This window comes from Ranitomeya variabilis, chromosome 2, assembly GCF_051348905.1.
Source record: "Ranitomeya variabilis isolate aRanVar5 chromosome 2, aRanVar5.hap1, whole genome shotgun sequence".
NCBI classification, from domain to species: Eukaryota; Metazoa; Chordata; class Amphibia; order Anura; family Dendrobatidae; genus Ranitomeya; species Ranitomeya variabilis.
The window spans coordinates 382,119,320-382,140,289 of NC_135233.1; the positions used below are offsets into that span (position 1 = coordinate 382,119,320).

Here is a 20,970-nt window from a genome sequence, read left to right on the forward strand (position 1 = left end):
TTGCATAGCCTTCTGACCTGAGAAGCGTTTATCCGGACGGACTCTGTGGAGATCGACAATGTCCTTGAATTGAGGATGCGTAGGAAAAAATCTATGAGCCTTTGTGGTTCGCCCGAATGACACGGGATGAACCGCCTTGGACGGGGTTTCCTCCTCTAACTGTAGCGTCTGACCGAGTCTATGAGAGAATCTAGGGTCTCTTGGTCGTGACGATACTCTGGGGAACCGGACACGCTGGATGCGTCGTCCAGAAAGGATTCCCTGCTATGAGCTGGGGATGAGTGACGAGAGACTTCGCTCTCTGAGCCGGAGGGCTGATCACGGACCGGAGATATTACCCTGGACTTCTTTCTAGATGAGAGAGGGCTTCTGGAAACGGTACGACCTCTAGGCCGAGAGGGGTTTTTAGGCCGCGTTACATCATCCGTGGAAGCGCCCTGGGTAAGGGACGGGTCACGGAGGGACTGTATCGTCCTTTCCAAGGATGCCACAGATCGAGCAAGGGAGGACGCCCATGCGGGGGTACTAGGCTCACTACATTCCGGGTCAGAGGCCGGAGTATCCTGTGCCGCAGACATTTCGCAGGCGGAGCACAGCGGGGTAGTGTGACCTCGGGGCAGAGATACCTTGCAGGAGGTGCACACAGCAAAAATAACAGAGTGGGTCTTTCCAGTCCGTTTTTGCTTAGACTGTGACATCTTTGCCATAAAGTGAGCGTACTGGCAGGGGAAGAGACAATCCTACTGAGTGCGTCTCACCAAGTTCTGCGGTGCTTGGCAGGGAGATCCTGAAGTCCTGTGCGCTGTGGTGCTGCAGAGCCGCCAGCGCACTTCCTGGTCCAAGATGGCCGCCGAGATGTGAGAAGGGCGCTTCTCGGGAACGAGAAGCGCCCAGAGAGAGAGAGAGAGAGGGAGGGGGGCGTGTCGTGGGCGGGCGGTGGATTCCCTGCTATGCGCGTCGGAACGCTGCCATTGCCACCACCATCCTGCTGTATGAGGGAGGGAGTCTGATTGTCCGTGTTGGAGTCCGGCCCAGGGCCGGTAAACTGTGCCACCGCCCTAACAGAGCGCCGGATTGCCCGCCATGCCTCCATTATAAAGCTGCCCCGCGGCTGCAGCGCCGCATTAGAAAGAGGATAAGGGATCCCTGAACAGGCGGTCCCCTGTCAGCTGGTCGGCCCCCGCACTTACCTTGTGCGATGGGGCCGATGCTCCATCCACCTTCACCTTAGTAGGGAGAGGGTGGAGAGCTTCTGCCGCCGTGCAACATCCGCTATGTTCAGTGGTGATGCAGTGGGCGGCTGCACGGACGCCATGGCATTCTGTCCGGCTGTGCCCTGGCTCCAGGAAACTTAGGTGGATGATTAGTCCCCGTGGTCGCCTGACAGGGAGGGAGGGAGATCGGAACGCTAAGGAACCGTCGCCACACTGGAAAGTGAGCCAGGGCTGGCATCCATCGTCGCGGGAAAGGATACAGGAGGAACGCTCCATGTACTTGCCCGTTGTTGGTGCGGGAGAGATCAGAGCTGAAAATTTGCCTGTCGCTCCCTTCCGTTAAAAACAAAAATTGGTGGGGTCCTGAGGACCCAAGTGCCTCCTGAGACACTAAGTAAGAACTGGCTCTGGATTGTCCAGCCTGTGGGTGTATACTGCAGGGGAGGAGTTAATCTTTTGTGTGTGTTTAACTTAGTGTCCTCCTGGTGGCAGCAGCATAACACCCATTCGTCCTGTGTCCCCCAATGATACGTAGGAGAAAGTGTAGTTATAACTGTAAAAAATAAAAAAATGAGCTGCTCGGGGCAGCCATTTTTATTTGCTGGGGTGTAAGTGTCAAAGCACGACACACAAACTGCAAATATAGCAGCGACAGCGAACAGAATGGCATGAGGAAAATAAAGACACGGTGATTAGCTAATGATACAGTGACCGATAAAGCCGGCCATACACAAGCAATAGTCATCACTGCTCTTTCACCAGACTCCACCATGAAGAAGCATAAATGGCCGTCAAGTTTACATATTTATTTCTGTGTGAGGAGGAGAGTCCTTACAAGCAAACTAAGAATTGGGCATATTGATTATTGGAGGTCCCAGTGGTCGGACCCCTCATAATCAGAAACCTGTAAAATCCTGTGGATAGGAAATATTGCCTTCTGCTTTGTGCATAACTACATACTGACACAATTAGAGGGATGGCGGTGGAGGGCAACCTGATGGTCCAGAATGCCACAGTCCGGCCAGTACGTCCTATATTGTGATGTGTCTGTACTATGAGGTTAATGTATAGTTCTAATAGGTTCTGATCCACATTAATCAGCCATAGTGACATAAATCCAGACATATAGGCCGCAATGTGTAATAACTCACATCAGCTCCGTTAGGTCCTGCAGGTCCGCGAGGGCCGGGGGGTCCTGGGGGGCCCTGAGAAACAACAGAGAACATTTATATAAAGAATATACTGTACATCCGAGACACAAGTACATGATGCTGAACAATACACAATCGCACTCACCATAGGGCCCACGTCCCCTGTTTCTCCCTTCTCCCCAGACGGGCCGGGCAGCCCCTGTAACACAAGAGGAACAGGTGGATTACACCCTACAATCTAATGCACAGATTATAATCCTGATGGACGTGCGCAGCGGAGCAGAGCTTGTTCTATAACATCCATTCAGTGCCAACCCTGCAATTAGAACAAATCCAGTTCTTGTCCATTTTTAGTTCAGTATTTCCCTTTATTTGAAGTCTCTCATGTGCCCAAACTCCAGTACATGGATTATTAATATACCCGTCTGTGCAGCAGATAAACTGAGACTGTGATCGCCTGAGACTCGTCACTGATTCAGCAAAACTAAGGATAAATCTTTATAAAACCAACATTGATGCAATGAAACCGATCCGTTATCTACCGAGATCCCTCCCTGATTCTGCCTCCCGCGGGTCATGTTCTACCTGAACCTTGGCCTCATCCAGCCATCACAATGCCACCACTGGTGGTAATGGAGGAAGTGTTGGTGGTATATACTCATTGTTCTCCTCTCGCAGAGCAAGCAAAGTCGCTCATGAGCCAACAAGAAATCATACAGATCCCCGGACATCTAGCAGCCTTATCGCTCTGTATTAGGAGCAATGCATTATTAAAGGGACAGTATATTACATTTATTGTTTCCCATAATTCTAAGTTGAACACTGAAATGTCTAAACCTCCTGTTTTCATTCTTTCAAAAATGTCAACATAAAATAACACAATCTCCGAAATTTGCTGCAGCTCTAATATCTCATTTTTTAGTATATGGACAATCTTCTGTTTAATGTGGAAATTCTCCTTCTATATTAATACAATATAACTCATATAAAAAGAACAGTAGATGACGATGTGATAAGATATATTGCTGCTATTTCTCAGTAGGTATATTGAGAATGTTAAAAGTTATTCCTCCTCTTCATTATTGAGGATGGTTGGGTAGATCTTGTAAATATAAGCAGTTTTGCAATTTATTACTTACTAAAATTTTCACACATTCTTGAGATAATAACACTTTTCTTTTGTTTACAGCTTGTTGCTTTAGAGACCGACCACCGCTGGACAGCAGAACATGTGCAGCGCTTACAAGTACAATAGAAAACAGTCTGTAAGCGCTGCTCTGAAGTCGGCCAGGATCGCGCTGTCACCTACTAACCCTGATAGGCTTCAGCCCTTAGAAGTTAGACTGCAGCGGTGGTCGGTCTCTTAGACAACAAGCTGTAAACAAAAGAAAGGCATCAATATCTCAGCAATTTTAGTTCCCAGTAAATTACAAAGGTGCTTGTTCTTGCACACACTATCAGACGATAGTCATCTATGAGGATGGGAATATCCCTCTAACTGCAGGTGCTCTGGACAATTTACTGATCCATCCTATGGCTCCTCCATACATCTCACCTGTAGTCCAATGGGTCCTGGAGATCCGGGGAATCCTCGGGTGCCTTCATCTCCTTTTGCTCCAAAGATTCCCTGCTGTCCACGAGGGCCGGGCTCTCCATCAGCGCCCTGGACAGAGAGAAATATTGGTCAATTACGGCAGGACCTGGTCACGGCTCCGGTTTTGGGGCTCTGGCTTTATATACAGAGGTGCATTATCATGGAGAAGAAAACTTTATTGTTTTATTGTGGTTCATCATCAAACACTTTCAGTTTTGGTGATCTGTCATTAATACCGTTCTGACTGGATAAGATGAGAAGTTGAAGAGCAGATCTGTGATAGACCGAGCAATGCCAATTACTAATGTGATCGTCCTCCATCGCTCAGTGACTATGGACATATCTTATAGGGAATCCGTCACTTGTTTTTACATCTATGGGGACGCGCTCAATTATTTCCTACCTATGATTCCATCCACATATTGTGGAGAATGGAGACACAACAGTTTTCATTCTGCCGATGTAAATTGTGCCTGGAGAAGTCCCCAGGGATAAGAAAGCAGCAAGTTTCATACAGCATCATCTACATTGGCACAGGGACTGATTTTACGGCTCAGTCCTTACTTATTTTATAGGGAAAGAAGCGGTGACAGATCCTCCTGAACATTCATAAACTGTCCTGAATGGTCAAACATGGCCGTCATTATCCCCTCTTATTTATGGAGCTCTAGCTTGTAATTTTTCACCCTCTGTCTATAGATTTTCCTCTGTTTTAATGTCAATACTACTTGACATTCTAGAAAAGAAAACCCATTGAGGGGAACCAAGATCTACAGAAAAACCATAAAATCCGCTGGTTGAGTTTGGATAACAATAGAAATATTTCCTACTTTTTTGGGATTAAGAAAAAAGAATTTGCCAGTTTGTAGATATTATGATGCAATCGTTGCTTTAAGTTATATTATGTGATACTTACCGGAGTCCCTGGTTGTCCTAAAGGACCGATAGGGCCGGGGGGACCAGGAGGACCCTAAAAAGAAGAGGAAAAGGTTCTAAATAATGAACAGAAACTGGATTTGTTAATAAGAGCATTTCTGAACGTCATAATGTGGCTCCAACAGGATCAGACTATTCTGTAATGTTAGATAAAAGATATAAAACCGCTGGGTTTATTGCACGAACATCCAGAAATGTGACATAATAAGATGTTTCCTCATTACATGGAGGAAATATTGGGGGACATCAGACTCCGCGGCCTCAATGTTCATTGATTGTCAGACAAATAGGAATATCTACAAATTACATGAAAACTGTGAAATATTCTGGAGCCGCTGTTCTCCTATATCTGTAGGTCAGGGGTTGTGTGTCTTGTGTGAATATTATAAGAGGTAGGCAGAGTGCAAGGACTGTGGATTTTACATGTGAATTCACACAGGTACAATCCATAAGGGTTTATAAGACCAGGTATATGGATGAGATTTTTTTAAAAATCTCAAACATTTTTTTGCATAGAAAGTGACCAGCAGTGTAAATATTTAAAGGAGTTTTAATAAACTGTTGTCCCCAGCCGTAGGTGTTTGTAGAAAAACCAAAATACTGCTCGTTACTTACCCTGCCTAGGTCCAGTGTTGCTTCCTGGTCTCTGTTGTTTGTCTGCAGCCCTGACAACATGTTGAGAAGCTGCAGCCAATCTCTGATCAGTGGTTCTGATGATGTGGATGGAATGAGCCACTGAGTTCAGTGATTGGTTGCAGTGTTGCCAATGTTGACATCAGCGCTGCAGATAAACAACAGAAACTGGGGCAGCAGCAGAGACTCAATGTTGAACCCAAGGAGGGCAAGTAAAGAGGTATGATGTTTTTACATCTGCACCGGGAAACTGGAAAACCCCTTTAAATCTACAGGATGACAATTTTGGATGTAGAAAGAACACAGATATTTTTGAAGATTTTCCACCTTTTAATTTCAGTGTAGTGATATGCAAGACAATGAGGTGCCTTGAAGCGAGTAGGGTGCTGGCGTATTTTGACCGCTTGCATTTTTTTCATCTTTACAGGGTGCAGCCAGGTCCTGTAGTTTTGGTGTCATGGGGAACTGGAGTGTCAGTGTCCATGGGGTTCACTTACATAGGGCTGGGCAGTGCAACTGATCTAATAGTATGGGCATGACCAATATGGTGTCAGGGAGACACTGGGCACCACACGTACCAGTGTGATTGGCACCTTATACAAGTTTTATCTGTCTGCATTAGTAATACTAAGCAGCAGTCCCTCCATGAATGGTCGGGGTGTGAGTGGTTGTTTCGTTAGTATTTTGCACTGTGCTGCCTCCGCAGGACTGGAGTAAAAATGACAAAAGTTACAAAATATTTGTGCAACTTCAGGCTTCCTTAAGAGTGTTCTCTGTGACTTTACAAATCTACTGCTGTTACTATGCTGATGCTTTCCTGGGTCCCTTGCCACTACATGTTACTGGCCACCAGTGATGACGTGTTACTGGCCACCAGCGATGACGTGTCACTGGTCACCAGCGATGACGTGTCACTGGCCACCAGCGATGATGCCTCACTGGCCACCAGCAATGACATGTCACTGGCCACCAGCAATGACATGTCACGGGCCACCAGCAATGGCGTGTTACTGGCCACCAGCGATGACGTGTCACTGGCCACCAGCAATAACGTGTTACTGGCCACCAGCGATGACGTGTCACTGGCCACCAGCAATGACATGTTACTGGCCACCAACAAGGACGTGTTACTGGCCACCAGCGATGAGGTGTCACTAGCCACCAGCAATGACATGTCACTGGCCACCAGCAATGACATGTCACTGGCCACCAGCGATGACGTGTTACTGGCCACCAGCGATGACGTGTTACTGGCCACCAGCGATGACGTGTCACTGGCCACCAGCGATGACGTGTCACTGGCCACCAGCGATGACGTGTCACTGGCCACCAGCGATGACGTGTCACTGGCCACCAGCGATGACGTGTCACTGGCCACCAGCGATGATGTGTCACTGGCCACCAGCAATGACATGTCACTGGCCACCAGCAATGACATGTCACTGGCCACCAGCAATGACGTGTTACTTGCCACCAGCGATGACGTGTTACTGGCCACCAGCGATGACGTGTTACTGGCCACCAGCGATGACGTGTCACTGGCCACCAGCGATGACGTGTTACTGGCCACCAGCGATGACGTGTTACTGGCCACCAGCGATGATGTGTCACTGGCCACCAGCGATGACGTGTTACTGGCCACCAGCAATGACATGTTACTGGCCGCCAGCAATAACGTGTTACTGTGTTATGACCTTGTGGTTAGGAGCACCTGGAATGACCTGATGGTCAAACTAGAAGACAGGACAAGCTCTGGGGAGTGGGATCTCTGCTGACCGCAAACTCTAATCCTATCGCACACACTAGAAATAGCCGTGGAGCGTACCTAACTCTCCCTAGACGCCTCTTCACAGCCTAAGAGCTAACTACCCCTAAAGATAGAAAATAAAGCCTTACCTTGCCTCAGAGAAATTCCCCAAAGGAAAAGGCAGCCCCCCACAAATATTGACTGTGAGTTAAGAGGAAAGTCACAAACACAGGAATGAAACAGGTTTTCAGCAAAGGAGGCCAGACTTACTAAATAGACTGAGGATAGGAAAGGTATCTATGCGGTCAGCACAAAAAACTACAAAAAGCCACGCAGAGTGTGCAAAAAGACCCCCGCACCGACTCACGGTGCGGAGGTGCCACTCTGCACCCCAGAGCTTCCAGCTAGCAAGGCAATATCATGTTAGCAAGCTGGACTAGAACTTAGCAAGTACTAATAAATATATTCAGTACACAATGAACAACAAATGAACTAGCAGGGACTTAGCTTCTGCTGGAGTAGACAGGTCATCAGAAAGATCCGAGAGAGATCTGAACCAGTACCGATACATTGACAGTTGGCATGAAGTAACGATCTGAGTGGAGTTAAATAGAAAAGCCAGCCTAGCCGCAAACGAGGGCAGCTGAGGAAACAACCTCAGAACCAGCAGTTCCACTCACAGCCACCAGAGGGAGTCCACGGACAGAACTCGCCGAAGTACCATTCATGACCACAGGAGGGAGTTCGAGAATGGAATTCACAACATTACTGGCCACCAGTGATGACGTGTGACTGGCCACCAACAATGACATGTCACTGGCCACCAGCAATGACATGTCACTGGCCACCAGCAATGACATGTCACTGGCCACCAGCAATGACGTGTTACTGGCCACCAGCGATGACGTGTCACTGGCCACCAGCGATGACGTGTCACTGGCCTTCAGCATTGACGTGTTACTGGTCACCAGCGATGACGTGTCACTGGCCACCAGCAATGACGTGTCACTGGCCACCAGCAATGAAGTGTCACTGGCCACCAGCGATGATGTGTCACTGGCTGATCGGTCACATGTCTACAGAGATCGGCTGAGGGACAATAAGAAGTGTGGGAGCTGGAGGACAGTTAATTAAAGGTGAATTCTCTGTTTCTTTAGTTAATTGGCTTTTCAAATCCACAAAGATAAATCCACAGCAAAATCTGCTGCAAATTTTAGAGGATTTACTGCAGAACTTTTTTGCCGCAAATCTGTCCCATGTGAGCGCCCCCTCAGTGAAAATATTATCTCATACTTATGTAAAACTCACATCTACTTTTATCGTGGCAGCCAATAAAAAATGTACAAGTGAACTGGTGAGTCCATTTCTATGAGCGGCAAATTATATAGGAATAGTCAAAGTTATGTATTCATGTGGGAATAATTCTGAATATCACTCAAGGAATAAAACAACTTAAGTTTCCCAATAAACGTTTTGTAGAGAGAAAAGAAAATGTCTCAGAGAATTGTATTAAAGTGAATCTCAGTGCCCGGAGCTCAGGATCAGGGCTGGTGTTACAGATATGGAAACGGCAGCGTCCATTCTGCGTCACAGTGATTCTGGAGTTCAGCATTGTATATGTTATATACATACATATGTTGTTTGTAGTTGAATCCACTCTCTGGGTTGGACAGACCATGTCTAGGTTCTTGGTGTCACAGAAATGTGGTCAGATTGTCTATAAAGTAGGTTAGGTCAGTAATGTGGCCCTCATGTACCCTGTTTGGTGCTGATTCTAGGATTCAGACGCTTCCCCTATGATTTTGCCCACATACCTAACATATCCTCTGTTTTCCGCTTTGTTATGGGGGCACTGTGGAATCTACTCCATCCCCAAAGGTTGTGTTGAGTGTATGTTTGTCTGCATCTACGGGTTTTTTACATGTCTACAGTCTGTGTTCCCTTTTCATGTATTTTGTCATAAAGTCATTTTGAGCAGTTTGTAGCTAAATATTGGCAGAATGTGTGATTAGCGATATTCTCCTTCCCCTGACCTAACCCTGGGTGATTGCGATATGCTGCCCGTTTATGTAGACGAAGTCCACAATGAAGGTATTCCCAAGATGTAAGGTTGGCGACCACTGAACGTTTTCGCCTGTATACCCCAGTATGTACCGGCCATGTTTCTAGGGCATAATAGGTGTAGCAGGGTGTATGGTCACAGTCTCAGGACACCTTGGCTTAGGAATGTTGAGAAACAATGGTGAAACTGGTAAAGGAGACGTCAGATGAGCTGATGTGAGATATGTGTGGTCTTCATCCTTACAGATACTTACATGTTCTCCTTTGTTTCCTTTGCCTCCTTTCGCTCCATGCTCGCCAACTTCACCCTGTAAAATGATAAAGATATAGGTAATATTAGACATATTTTCCACACCCCATGCTCTATAGAGGAGATTCCGATTTTCTCTGGAGTTTTCTTTGACCATCCAAAAAGGAAACAATTATTGAAGTTTACCTTATCTCCATCCTCCCCTGAGATTCCAGGAGGTCCGGCCGGCCCAGGAAGGCCCACAGGTCCCTGCACCCCATCTCTACCTGCTGGGCCAATGGGACCTTTCTCCCCCTAGAATAAATGGAGAATATATGACATTAATCATAATATAGATATCAGAATTCAAACAGCAAAAACACCGAACAATAGACACAATATTCAGTAATTCATCTGGTATAAAGTGTTTAAATATAGTAAAATGCCACAATTTATCTCTGTATTCATCTTGTATGACTTTATACACTGAAATTGAATCCATATTGGATTTATTTTGGGTCTAATATGATGTTCCAGTATTTCTCTAGGTCACAGATTAATCTATATGGCCTTCCTTGTATACTAGACTCAGGAATGGACCTCATATATTATATAGTCAGGTTATAACCAGAGGCTTAGGAGTAAATGTTCTATGATAGATAAAAAAGCTTCATGGCCTGAAGGATAATATACGACCCAATATAGAAATAACAGATAAATAGTCTATGTACCAAGTGTGTAGACATGCGTATGGATGGATGCGTAGGCAGGAGTATGGACGTGTAGATAGGTGTATGGATCTTTAGACAGGTGTATGAATGTGTAGACAGGTTCATGGACGTGTAGACAGGTTCATGGATATGTAGACAGGTTCATGGATGTGTAGATAGGTACATGGACGATGCCGATGGCGGTGAAATGCGCGTCGAGGCTCCTGTGTGTCTCACTGGCACCCCAGCACACGGTGGTCACCACGTCTCAAGGTAAATAACTTTATATGTGAACCCCACTTTCTTCCCCTTACCGTGGACAGACTAGCTCACCAACCATACATTGTTCATTGGGTCATGATTGAGAGCAATCAGGAACTATAGGTGCAGACTATAATCGCTCTGCACACAGGCTCCCTAGTATTTAGATGTAGAATTATTCCAGGTACAGCTTCTAACCTGACCTAGTGACTTGGTTCACATAGAGTAATATATCTACCTATTGTTCATTGACTACCCCGTGTTGTAGTGCCATTTCAGACACGACTGTTTTTCTAATTGGTATCATACTTACCAACTTATCATGCTACCGATGATCTTTTAGCTGCTTCTTACATATGAATGCCTTTGTCTTTTCTGTTTATTAAATATGTGCAATAAAATTTATATTTTTTCATTAATTAACCCATTAAATTCTTTATTGAGATCTCTAGTTCACGTACTTACTTAAGGCATGGTCCGCTGATATAGTGGGATATTCACATAATAGAGACTCAAGTTTCTGTTTTTTGGTGGAAGGCTCAAGGACATGTAGACAGGTTCATGGACATGTAGACAGGTTCATGGACATGTAGACAAGTTCAAGGACGTGCAGACAGGTTAATGGCCGTGTATACAGGTGTATGGACATGTAGACAGGTGAATGAACGTGTAGATAGGTACATGGACGTGTAGATAGGTACATGGACATGTAGACAGGTTCATGGATGTGTAGACAGGTTCATGGACGTGTAGATAGGTGTATGGATGTGTAGACAGGAGTATGAACGTGTAGACAGGTTCATAGACATGTAGACAGGTTCATGGACGTGTAGACAGGTTCATGGACGTGTAGACAGGTGTATGAAAGTGTAGATAGGTACATGGACATGTAGACAGGTTCATGGACGTGTAGACAGGTTCATGGACGTGTAGACAGGTTCATGGACGTGTAAACAGATTCATGGACGTGTAGACAGGTGTATGGACGTGTAGATAGGTACATGGATGTATAGACAGGTTCATGGACGTGTAGACAGGATCATGGATGTGTAGACAGGTTCATGGACATGTAGAAAGGATCATGGACGTGTAGACAGGTTCATGGATGTGTAGACAGGTTCATGGATGTGTAGACAGGTTCATGGACGTGCAGACAGGCGTATGGACATGTAGACAAGTATATGGATGTCATGCCCACCCAGGTTTATACATACGGGAACACCCTTTTCTCCGGCAGCGCCTGAAGGTCCTTGAGGGCCCGGTCTTCCTGGAGGCCCAATTGGTCCACCCTGGCCGGGTCCACCTCTCTCTCCAGGAGATCCCTATGGATAATATCAGTAATTGGTGACACAAATAAACAGGAAAATATTTATTTCATCAAAAGTGACAAAAACAGAAAAATACCCTAAAGATTACATGACATAACGCCGCAGTGTATCCTGGTATAATAATTCTGATCGTATAATGTATTTAGTAATTAGGATATTTCTCAGTAATGGAAATATTAGTTTGAAATATGTAAACTATATCCATATAATCAGAAATATATGTTCTCTATCATGGAAGGTAAGTGTAATAAAGAGGACGTGAGTAAACTTACTGCTGGACCAGCGGGACCGGCTGGACCTTCATTACCCTTCAGGCCTGGACCACCCTAAGAGATAAAGACAAAGGAAAGATATAATGATTTTACCTGACAACTCAACACAAGAAATATATAGCTTTGTACCATGTTAGCCAGTAGATAGAAAAGTATTAAAAAAAATTAAGATTTTATGTCTGATGAAGGGACCTGAGGAGTCTCGAAAGCTTACAATCTGTTACCATCTTTTCAGTTAGCAATTAAAAGGTATCAACCACTGAGGACAAATAATATTTCACAAAAATATAGAAGACAATAACAAAATCTGATAGGACTTGTGATCTGTGACTACAGTATAGCTCCAGGGCCTATAGAAAATCAGTGGTATTATATCAATGCAAAGTTTCTGATCAAAATTAAACTGCAGCCTTCAGATTATAAAGACAATTAGACACCTCTAAGTATTCAGTGTTTTGGTAGATGGTAATAGAAAGTGCATCGGACATGTCAGTCATCCACCTCGTTACTATACATCTTCTAACCATGTGTCTTCTAATTTGTCATTTATCTTGTATTCTCTTAGTTTTACTTTTTTGATAAATTTTATGTTCTGTTAATTCTGTTTTAATACATTTTGTAATTTACATTATTTAAGAATATTAGGGATTATCAGGAGTATATTTTTTTTTAAATAGAAAACAGTCTTTCAGAATTCAGAGACCCAGCAGCCGCCTTCACGCTTCCTTCAATGGCATTTAAAGGCTGAAAAAGAGGATTTTGTCTTTTTCTATGTTCTGAGATGTCTTGAGAAAAATCAGAGTTGTTCAATTCTAATTAATGTATTCAAAATGGCAGCCAAATGTAGAGCGCTACGTACTAGGTCACACATGCTCATTGTCACGTCGACATCGGCCGGCGATGGGTCAATAACGGATCATTCCAACCGAGCAGTAATTGTATCTATATCTCATGCAGGTGAAGAATAAGTCATATTATTATGTATATTACTCAGTGCCTCGTCCTCCATGACGTCGCCCCCGGTGAATATAGTGACGTGAGTGATGATCCTCACGATGGTCTCTATGTAGCAAAGTTGTTTGTTCATTTTCAAATCATAGACTTTGTATCCAATGTGCCGGGAGCCATAATGTTGTGCGGTGTTCATTTGCTTTTCTTCAGCTGCTATTTGGATGGATCCACTAATGACTAATTCTGATTATTCCTCCTGATCCTTACAGGCCGCCAAAACCAAAGCAAATAATAGAGAAAAAAATCTAAAACACAACCAGACTATGCCGCGTGGGACCAGGGAAGAAGGTTGAACTCTAGTCCTGATATCCTACTGCTGGTGATATTGATGCCGCTACTACCATATTATTAATAAGTGCACGTCGGTACTCACCGGAGTACCGGGCAGGCCTCTCTCTCCAGGAAATCCTCTCAGACCCGCGGGGCCATCCTTTCCAGGGACACCAACACCGCCAGGATCTCCCTGTGAAAGAAAGAATGAACGGAAGAGTAAGAAATAATAAAATAACGGGGTAAGAGCGAACAGAACATAATGATCAGCAAGAACCTTATGACCTTATGGTGAATGACTGGATTATCGGCTTACACAGGTTCCTGTCAGGGGGGATAAATTAGTAATTGAACAGTCAGTTCTTGAAGTTGATGTGTTGAAAGGAGGAAAATAGGACAACAGTAAGGATGTGAGAGAGTCTGACAACAGCCAATGTGTGATTGCTAAACAGCTGGATCACAGCATCTCCAAATCAGAGTATACAGCAGGTCTTGTGGGGTGTACCTGGTATACGGCAGGTCTTATGGGGTGTACCTGGTATACGGCAGGTCTTATGAGGTATTCCTTGTGTCCAGCAGGTCTTGTGGGGTGTTCCCGATAGACAGCAGGTATTGTGGAGTGTTCCCGATAGACAGCAGGTCTTGTGGGGTGTGACCGATATACAGCAGGTCTTGTGGGGTGTTCCCGATAGACAGCAGGTCTTGTGGGGTGTTCCCGGTATACAGCAGGTATTGTGGGGTGTTCCTAGTAGACAGCAGGTCTTATGAGGTATTTCTTGTGTACAGCAGGTCATATGTGGTATTCCCTGTATACTGCAGGTCTTGTGGGGTGTTCCTGTTATATGGCAGGTCATATGGGGTATTCCCGGTATACAGCAGATCTTGTGGGGTCTTCCTGTTATACGGCAGGTCATATGGGGTATTCCCGGTATACAGCAGATCTTGTGGGGTGTTCTCGGTATACGGCAGATTTTGTGCTGTATTCTCTTATGGCTTTGCCACTTCCAGCAAATACTGTTACAGGAACATGACACGGATCAATGTGCTCCAGATCTCAATCTAAGACTGGAGTCACACAAGCATATAAAAAAATCGGTCTAGCTCTCCAGAAAAGTGGGACAATTTTTATTTTACTTGTCATCCGTTTACAATCTGTCAGCTGTTAATCTATTACAGGACCGTTTATAGTTTTCTATGTTGCACAATTGTATCCATAAAAATCGGATGAAGTTCTGATGGCCCTTATGGCACCTCATTTTTGTCTCACAACAATCAGATTTTGGAGTGAAATTGCAGAATGCTGCAGGTTTTTTCTTATGACAAATACAGCTGAGAGAAATACTTAGATCTGCACAGCATCATTGAATAATATTCGTCTGAGTGCAATCCCTTTTGTTATCGGATTGCACTCCTCAGAGTTACACGCCCATGTGAGAGAGGCCTTACTAGCATCTTTGGGATGTGCTGGAATATAATGGCCACACTGAGGCACTTACAGGATCATCTTGATGCCAGGTATCACAGCACACCTTCACAGGTCTTGTGGTGACCATACAACGAGGCATCGTATTCAGAGTAAAACGATGAAGTTGTTGGATTTTTTTTCAAGTTAACAGCGATCACTGTGTATCTGAATATATTAGAGCTGTTTTGGCAGCCAGGGGGCATACATCAGACACGTGGAGTTATGGCTGATTGCTATGTGTAGTATATACAGTAGTTTTTCTATATGTAGTAAAGTTTTTTGTTAGAATGTGCCATCACTTTATGGTAGGCGAAGTTCCAACCTCTGAGACCCCCAATGATCCTGAGAATGATGGTCTGCAGCACTCATGTAGCGCTGCATGCTCTGCACACTGCTCTGCATGAACCGCAGCTCAGCCTTATTCATGTGAATGGGTCCAACTGCACATCACAGATGGGCGGCCAAGAGCCACGCGGTACAAGGAAGATTCCCAACGCCCTTCATTCTTTGGGTTGGTCTTAGGGCTCACCGTGATCATAAAAGTCATGGCAAATCCTAGTGATACACAATTTATGAGAGAGCCCACACCCTTAAGGTGCATAACTTATTGTCTTGTGGAAATATTTGGGCTTGAAAGTGAAAATAGAAGTTCTATTTGCTCTCACCTTAGTTCCCTCTTTACCAGATGCACCAGACAAGCCCTGTTCTCCTGGAGGTCCTGGGGGACCCGGATGTCCTCTCTCTCCCATTTGACCAGATTCACCTTGGACACCCTGCGTACAGACAGACATTTAGAGAAAAGGTCTGTGACATGACATGCAAGGTCCCAAATCAATGACCCGATAAGAGATGTCCCATATGTACCGTACCTGTGGTCCCACAACACCAGGAGGTCCAGTAGTTCCCATTTTACCTTGGAAACCCTACAGAGACACAAAAGACAAGCCATTATATGATCTGGCGGCTTTGTGATAGATTTATTGTAATGTCAGAAGCTTCTATCCACTCATCACCAAGAAATCGCAGGACTCACCACTTCTCCCCTCTGTCCGGGATGTCCTGGGATCCCATCCTTTCCTGGGGGTCCCTAGAGAAGAACAAGAAGATGGAGAAATAAGTGTATTGTCCTCTCTATTGAGAGAGGCCATGTCCTCCAGTGATCAATGTCTCCAGAGTGTTAGTAATAGTGACGTTGGTGATTATTAATAATGCCACAGGTTTACTAGTAGGACCTCCATCATTACAGTCAGTGCGGTCACAGACCGGTATTCTTGTTATTAAAGCCTCATTCACACTGGTCACATGGCTTTTGATTCACATGAGACATATGGTGGATTGGTATTGACCCATGTTGTAGTGGATTCTGATAGATCTTTTATATCAGTGAGATCTGTCAGTTTTTGTTGTTTTTTTCCAACACGCAGGATAGTACCAGACACGGAAAACCACAAGGAAGGGAATCTTTGTCTATATGATAATGTTTGTTAAGTGCTGTGAAATATGTTGGCGCTATATAAGCATTGCAGCTTCTTCTCCTGGTTGTAGCCATTTTGTAGTCTGATTGTGTAGTCTGGACCGCCCCTCAAACTGGATCAGAGACGGAATGGGGGAGGTCCGCTTCTTCTCGTTATAGTCACATTGTAGCCTGGTTGTGTAGTCTGGATAACCCCTCGCAGTGGATCAGAGACGGGATGGGGGAGGTCCCTTCTTCTCGTTATAGTCACATTGTAGCCTGGTTGCATAGTCTGGACAACCCCTCACAGTAGATTAGAGATGGGAAGGGGAAGGTCCATTTCTTCTCCTGGTTATATTCACATTGTAGCCGGGTTGTGTAGTCTGGACCGCCCCTCACAGTGGATCAGAGACGGGATGGGGGTGGTCCCTCCTTCTCGTTATAGTTACATTGTAGCCAGGTTGTGTAGTCTGGACAACCCCTCACAGTAGATTAGAGGTGGGATGGGGGAGGTCCGCTTCTTCTCCTAGTTATAGTCACATTGTAGTCTGGTTGTGTAGTCTGGACCGCTCCTTGCAATGGATCACAGGTGGGATGGGGGTTGTCCCCTTCTCCTTATAGTCACATTGTAGTCTGGCTGTGTAGTCTAGACCGCTCCTCGCAATGGATCACAGGCGGGATGGGGGAGGTCCACTTCTTTTCCTGATTATAGTCACATTGTAGTCTGGTTGTGTAGTCTGGACCGTTCCTCGCAATGGATCAGAGGACGGATGGGGGAGGTCAACTTCTCCTTGTTGTAGCCACATTGTAGTCTGGACTGCCCCTCGGAGTGGATCAGAGGCAGGATGGGGGAGGTCTGCTTCTCCTCCTGGTTGTAGCCACATTGTAGTCTGGACCGCTCCTCACAGTGGATCAGAGATGGGATGGGGAGGTCCAGACAACACAATCAGACTACTGTGCAGCTGGGATTACACAGATTCCAGATAAAACCTGCCACTCACACCCTATGAATTACTTGTATCCAGACAAGGCTAATGACACTCAAGATTTAGGATAAAGTATTCATATTCTATCCCTGCCCTATTTGGCTTGATTGACATCCGCAAAGACAAGAAACCTCAACACAAGTTGCAGCCAAAAATCTAAACGGTTTGGATTTTTTGTCAATATTTATATGCAGCCTCACAACTTGACACGACAATCTTCATATCACACAACCAAAGTCACCATGTCCCTATAGCATTATATAAAATGTACTGGCATCTTATTACACGATCACATTAACAATGCAGAACATTTACAGCTCATCAACCACGGTGCCAAGATGGTAGAAAGAATGGAAAGGTGTACTCACAGGAGGTCCTTTAGGCCCAGGGAACCCATTAGATCCTTGTGGTCCAGGAAGACCCTGGAAAATAAGAAGCCCACTTAGAAGAAACTCAGAAAAGAAGAAAGTGGCAAAACATAAAAGATGTGAAATAAATCAAATGAAAAATAAATGATATTATAATGAACTAATGAAAAAAACTAAGATGGTGTGAAGAAGGAAGAGTAAGAATCAGTTAGTAGTAACGAGAAATGCAGAAACATGGAGTGTATGATGGATGTAGACGAGTTACACAAGAAACGGACACTGACGAGAACTATGACATCGGTTAATAATATTGATTATGAAGATTATGTTGATTTGAGATCTGGACTTACTCTCTCTCCTGATGGGCCAGAAGGACCGTCTCCTCCAGATGTTCCCTAAGGGAGGGAAGAAAATAAGTGAATATAAAACCTATAATGTCTTATGGCGGAGCAGGCACATATATAATGCTTCTGGGATGGAGATTACTGACATACAACTATCACTACGTGCTGATTAATATGCGGTGACACTGGTTTGAGGAGAGCCACAATTATCTTAGATGTCTGTCTTAGATGTCTGTACCTCGGCGGCTGCTCATCTGCACTTTTTAGCACTATCTACACCAGCCAAAATGGATGCCCTCATAAAAGCCCTAACTACTCAATACTTGTGTCTAAATATTCAGGTTCTTTGCTTCATCATTGGGTCTTGGCTCGTTACTTTGTCAGTTTCCCATCATTTTCTGTTCCATGATTGTAAACTAAGCTGATCAATCCATACATTATCACAGGTCTCTCCCCGGCATTGTATCCGCTCATAATAATACAATATACAACATCTACTCTAAAGGCTGAAGGTTCACAAGGAAAGAGACGAAAAAAGAGACAGAAGGTTTATTGTACAACCTTTGGTCCTGATTTCCCTGTGGCTCCTCGGGGGCCTCTTTGACCTCTTGGACCCTGGAAAAAGAATCAGATTATTATTAAATATAGAAAATATATACCGCTAATTCATTTCATGCATGTGCAGACATTGTGCAGGAGTTGCTTAGTCTGAGATATTATGGCTTAATCAGGATCAGACATTGCTTATAATATCCTAATATATAGAAAGACACGGGGAAAGATCACGATGATGATAGTGTCAGGTTCAGCTGGTGGAATAAACCAAACAGCTGCTAATTATTTGCTGAAATAGAAAAAGGTAAAAAAAATGGAGACAAAATTATTTAGGAAATCACTTACTGAGGGTCCTCTCTCTCCCCTAGGGCCAGACTTTCCAGAAAGACCCTGAAAAATAAAAGAAGAATTGTAATTGCACAATAAGCAATAAAAAAAACAACATAACATAATAATATAGTAATAAAACATGATTCTGTATTAACATTCAAATATATTTTTAAATAAAGTTTTGCACTTGAACATATTTTTGTGCTTTTAATAATAATAGCTAAAACCTATATTGTATTTAATTTTTTAACATATCACGTTGGAGCGCAGTTATTGCTATCAAACTCCAAATTGTTTGCATGGACACATCAGACCGCCTGCTGTCACCACTAGAGGGAGCTGAAGATCTTACTGCATACATCGATGGTAGGACATTATGCAATAAGCTCCCTCTAGTGGTGGCTACAATCTCTTAAATCTATGTCTATAGAGAGGATTCAGAAAAACTGAGATCCAACCACTATAAAAAAAAATCTAATAAAATGTAATTAGTCTGCAAATTAAAAATAAAAATCTGATAATAAAAGCTAGAGAACCTAAAACAAAGCTGCCATGAATTTTCAGTAGAGGCCATTTACATTGGCCACTTGATGCTGCAATTCGCTAATTTCCAATTTATTGACGAGTGTAATAGAAGATCAAGGATAAGCAATTCTCTAGCAAAATGTACATTTATAATATAATTGCTGCCTTTTGAGCACTTTGCCGTCACAATGCAACAATGAAGTTCCACGACCCACAAGTATAATTAAGTTTCTTTATGAACAGAAAATTACAAAGATTTTTCTTTTCCCATCTGTGACGGGGCGGCTGCACATCTTATGTTGGTAATGTATGTGTATGAATACTGTCATACCAATAACTACATAATATAATTCATGTAAATTGTTGTGGGCTAAAACCATCCACACTTTCATCATCTTTCTTACTAATAAACTATTACTTTTTACTGAGAAGGGGAATAACCGGTGAGGAGGCCGCAGTCTATAATGGAGGGTGAATGAAGTCCGCACTGAGCATGTGTCTTGATCTCCGTTCACCTTCAGGGGCAGCCACTGATGCTGCCATATAAGTCTATGGCATTCTGCCCTAAACCCGTATTCTGGGATGACAGGATAACTATGGGTTTTCGTTAATTCTGAATATGGATCCACGCAGAACGACCATTTCTCTACTATGTGATTTCTTCTAGAAGTGATGCAGACATTGATATTGGCAGCGGATGATCAGAAAAACTCATCCGGAACAAACACAGAACATGGGGGATACAATGAGACCCCGATTGTGCTGCATAGGTGATATATCAGCCCCCAGCATGTATGGGGTGGGTGTTATCAGATTAACAGGTCACGTCCCATACCCGTCCTCCCTTCTCTCCGTTGGCCCCTGGGAATCCTGGGAAGCCGAGGGATCCCTGTAATGATAGAAGGTGAAACAGACGATGAGTCCGTGCCATGTTCCCGGGCTCCGCGTGCACGTTATGTTCTGTCTAACCCTCTTCACCTTTGTCCCCTGTCGTCCAGGATATCCGGGCAGGCCTGGGACACCAAGTTTACCCTGGAAGAAACCAAACAACACATGTTTAATGGCAGTCCAAGTATTAATCGCTAACTAATAACTAACACACACCAGACACAACCACATCTCACCTTCTCACCAATCAATCCAAGGGGTCCAGGGTCACCAGGAGGGCCAGATCTTCCCTTTGAACCCTCAGGTCCATCTTCTCCTCTTGACCCAGGAACTCCAATTTCACCCTAAAGAGAAATAAGAATAAATAATGTGAAAACAGCAGCGCGACTATCCAGCACACAGAGAGTAGATGTCTACACGATCAGTGGTTGACCAGGGCTTGGGTATCGGGAGCTGCAGTACCTAAGAACGGCCACTAGGCAATGTCAGGAGCTCTGCTGTTCCGGCTCCGTACACCGCTCACACCCGGCCGCCACCGGACCTGCTAACAGCTAATGGGGGGCGCCGAGCGTCAGACCCCACTGATCTAATAGAGATGACCTAAAGAACAATCATCGTCGTGGACAAGCTCTAAATCCA

General features: G+C 44.5%; 1 protein-coding gene across 3 annotated transcripts in view; it reads right to left on the reverse strand.

Annotated features, from left to right (window-relative positions):
* The window catches only part of COL11A2 (collagen type XI alpha 2 chain), a 163,123-nt gene that overhangs the window by 21,030 nt on the left and 121,123 nt on the right, over nucleotides 1–20,970 (reverse strand). For all 3 annotated transcript variants that reach the window (XM_077286193.1, XM_077286192.1, XM_077286191.1), the window contains 19 exons: nucleotides 20,568–20,675; nucleotides 20,422–20,475; nucleotides 20,279–20,332; nucleotides 18,934–18,978; nucleotides 18,595–18,648; nucleotides 18,040–18,084; nucleotides 17,690–17,743; nucleotides 15,916–15,969; nucleotides 15,752–15,805; nucleotides 15,548–15,655; nucleotides 13,521–13,610; nucleotides 12,137–12,190; nucleotides 11,751–11,858; nucleotides 9,773–9,880; nucleotides 9,591–9,644; nucleotides 4,876–4,929; nucleotides 3,921–4,028; nucleotides 2,511–2,564; nucleotides 2,366–2,419 (listed from right to left, as the gene is read on the reverse strand). In XM_077286193.1, coding sequence (XP_077142308.1) covers nucleotides 2,366–2,419; nucleotides 2,511–2,564; nucleotides 3,921–4,028; nucleotides 4,876–4,929; nucleotides 9,591–9,644; nucleotides 9,773–9,880; nucleotides 11,751–11,858; nucleotides 12,137–12,190; nucleotides 13,521–13,610; nucleotides 15,548–15,655; nucleotides 15,752–15,805; nucleotides 15,916–15,969; nucleotides 17,690–17,743; nucleotides 18,040–18,084; nucleotides 18,595–18,648; nucleotides 18,934–18,978; nucleotides 20,279–20,332; nucleotides 20,422–20,475; nucleotides 20,568–20,675 — 1,314 coding nt within the window. The remainder of the gene's footprint in view (nucleotides 1–2,365; nucleotides 2,420–2,510; nucleotides 2,565–3,920; nucleotides 4,029–4,875; nucleotides 4,930–9,590; nucleotides 9,645–9,772; nucleotides 9,881–11,750; nucleotides 11,859–12,136; nucleotides 12,191–13,520; nucleotides 13,611–15,547; nucleotides 15,656–15,751; nucleotides 15,806–15,915; nucleotides 15,970–17,689; nucleotides 17,744–18,039; nucleotides 18,085–18,594; nucleotides 18,649–18,933; nucleotides 18,979–20,278; nucleotides 20,333–20,421; nucleotides 20,476–20,567; nucleotides 20,676–20,970) is intronic.